The 2857-nt window shown below is 44.1% G+C and overlaps 1 protein-coding gene across 1 annotated transcript; it reads right to left on the reverse strand.

Moving 5' to 3' along the window:
* Positions 1-582: 582 nt before the first annotated feature.
* Positions 583-2389, reverse strand: LOC112295988 (uncharacterized). The gene is made up of 6 exons (XM_024548056.3): positions 2236-2389; positions 1855-2004; positions 1616-1713; positions 1310-1506; positions 975-1047; positions 583-872 (listed from the first exon to the last, which is right to left on the reverse strand). Exons 1-6 carry the CDS (start codon positions 2351-2353, stop codon positions 771-773), a joined length of 738 nt encoding a protein of 245 aa, XP_024403824.1. The 5' UTR covers positions 2354-2389; the 3' UTR covers positions 583-770.
* Positions 2390-2857: the final 468 nt, after the last annotated feature.

Consider the following 2857-nt stretch of genomic DNA (forward strand, 5'->3'; position numbering starts at 1 on the left):
ATTGTGGTTGGTTATATTTATCCTTTATTTCTAATTATATCCAAAATGTCAAGGGGTAATGAGGCATAGAAGGATCTTTATTCTATTATCAATGGGTTTTTAAAGTTGCAACAATAATCAAGTAGTTTACTGTGATCATCTCAAAGTTGTCTAGAAGATTTATATAAAACCTATATATGGTGGTTATTGAGTATAAATTTAAACAATAATAATGTATAGAAGATTTATATGTTATGAAATTAGATATAAATAGGTTAATTATGTAGCAGGATATATATATATATATATATATATATATATATTACTTTTTGATGATGTAAATGGGAATGGTCAAGTAATCAGTGTAATTGCAATTTGCACATGCTGTAATTTCAGACAAATCTAAAACAGTTGCATGAACATTACCCATTTTACTTGAGGATTAGGATTAATGAGATTATTCCATTTTCGAAGTGAAAAACTTCAAATAAATCCTCCCCTAAAGATATTTGTTCTTCACTGAAAGCTGGAAGGTAACGTTTAAGGGCTTTGGATATATCATGTGTAAAAAAGCATCCAGACATACGAAAAAGGAAGCAGAACTTGTAGAAGCCTTGGGTGCTTGAAGCGGAAACCCACAAGTGGTTACTTAAAGCATTCTCAGAATTTTAGGGGAATAATTGTTGTCCGATGCAGCAGAGTACTCCCACCGACGCTAGAGAATTACATGGATTTTTCGTTTGAATGGTAGTCACATTAAGAAACTGAAGCAAATTCTTTCGTTACAGTTGCTAACTGAGCCCCAGCTGAAGCCCAAACACTGCGTGGAGGAGGAACAAAGCCATGATTCCTGTGCCGAGAATGGCATGCACGTTTCGCAAATCCGGATTCGCCTGCAAGAGTTGATGCTCAGTCAGAGACCAGATCGGGAGAGGGAGGGCGGAGGAATATGCTTGGAGGTGATTTTGTGAGAGAATGGATGTTGAAAACGATACCTGAAATTGGGTGGAGACGGCTGTTTGCACGCTGAGAAGGGCAAGGCCCAAAAAACCTGTTACGGCATGGGGACTGCCACACAATACCGTGAGGTGAGCATGGCACGGCGGGATGAAAATTTCAAGATAAAGATGCATTGCTAGAGGATTTGCGATTAGGGCTTCGCAGAGCGCACACGATTTCCCTAAGTTTCTGATTCGTGGTCAGGTTTGGTGAGAAGAGGAAGTGTTGGGCTCTTTCAGTTGTTTGCAGTTACAGGACCCACAGAAGTGAAGAATTGGCGTTACTACTGTTGGGAATCGAGTACGATGTCAGACAGGTTCGATCACCGTACCTCTCAAAAATTGGTTTGCCGGATGTGACGAGCGATGTGATGCCTCCAACTGCGCCGGCGGAGAAGAAGAAGAACATGCCACCGAGGATCTTAGGGTGAAGGTCTTTGGCGGCAGCCTTCACTGTCCCATTGGAGCTGAGACGGATTTGCCAACCCAGGTAGGAGCCGTAGCCACCCATAGCGAACAACACCACCGCCTGCACAAAGCGTTCACTCAAGCGTCTGTGAGAATATCCTTGCCGCTCCTAAGATTAACGGGCCCAACTAAACACTGTTACGTGGGAAAGCTCTCGGAAGTACACTTACCATGTTCGCTGGGTGACCCCAATGTACTATCCATTCTGGCAAGTTCCAGTTTCTGACAAGCTCTCCGAATGGCTCGAACAGCTCCGTAACGACGCCGGCTGCACATGTACAAGTGTGTAAGAGTTGTTGTCAGAGACGGCTCAATCTTTCATTAGGTCGGAGTGAAACGACTCCCTCACTATCCAATGATCAGTAATAACAGCTGAATGAAAATGAGCAATGCAGGAAAGGGAACATACCGCCAGGCAGCGCGGCGAGCGCCAAGAGAGGAGCGACGCTCAGAAGCCGAGTCTCATTGCTCGAATCACAAGATACAATTTCCAATCGGGACGGCTCGGAGGTGGTTGTCACCTGCTTGTTGTCACCTAATCCCCTCTCAGAAGAACAACCTGCGCCACAAATCCCACTCTAAGACACGATTGCGCATTCCACTGCAACCAACGCCTCAAACTCTGCACTCTGGAAAAGCATCCAAAGCTTCCAGACAGGTAAAAGCTGAAAACATTCAAACCGACATTGCCACTACATTGCAGCTCCTACGACCTCACACTTTGATATCGTCACCACCACACTCAACAGTCACCATATTGCAGAGAAGAAATCAAGCTAACAGCCCATACATCTCACAATGCACCGGGGCGCATAAGAATCAAACACTGCAGCCTTGGTGCTAGAGGCCGGAGATGCGACACTTCGGCTTCCAAGATCGCAGCGTGCAATTGCGGAGGATATCGCCATGAGATTCTAGCGAGAGTCCTACACGCACACGCACACACGCGGCACCGTTGAAGAAACCTGATGGACCAAGCTCGCAATGCTATCTAGAGTGACGAACGCTGACGACGCACTCCTCCCGCATCATCCCCAGCTTGTGGAAACGCATCGCCACACGCCGTCGCGGCGCTTTTGGCATCAGAATTCTCGCTATTTATCGAGGCTTCTTTTCCGCAGCCCCACACGCCTTGCATCACCTCCCTCTCACAAGTTCACAACTTAGAAATATTAAAAAAAGTGTTTGTATATGGACTAAAGAATTAAGGTAGCCGACCTATTTCCAATAATATAACATTTTAGCTTATTGTGTTCATGAAAATTTTTAAAAAATCCAAGTATCAAGAAATAGAAATCAAGAGGATTTTAGGTGTTTTCACATCATTTTGCCCAAAAAGAAAACTTACTATTAATGTTTTAGCTCAAGATTATGTTCAATACAAACCCAACATATAGGCCAACCTACTTTTG

This window comes from Physcomitrium patens, chromosome 2 (genome assembly GCF_059467195.1).
Source record: "Physcomitrium patens ecotype Gransden chromosome 2, ASM5946719v1, whole genome shotgun sequence".
NCBI lineage: Eukaryota > Viridiplantae > Streptophyta > Bryopsida > Funariales > Funariaceae > Physcomitrium > Physcomitrium patens.

Bases quoted from the DNA above. Each gene is read 5' to 3' on its own strand.
- LOC112295988 (XM_024548056.3), bottom strand. From the start codon at position 2,353: ATGGCGATATCCTCCGCAATTGCACGCTGCGATCTTGGAAGCCGAAGT. The intron at 2,005-2,235 runs GTATGGGCTGTT...TTTGTGGCGCAG, and splicing joins GCCCCGGTGCATTGTGAGAT to GTTGTTCTTCTGAGAGGGGA. The intron at 1,714-1,854 runs GTATGTTCCCTT...GTACATGTGCAG, and splicing joins GCTCGCCGCGCTGCCTGGCG to CCGGCGTCGTTACGGAGCTG.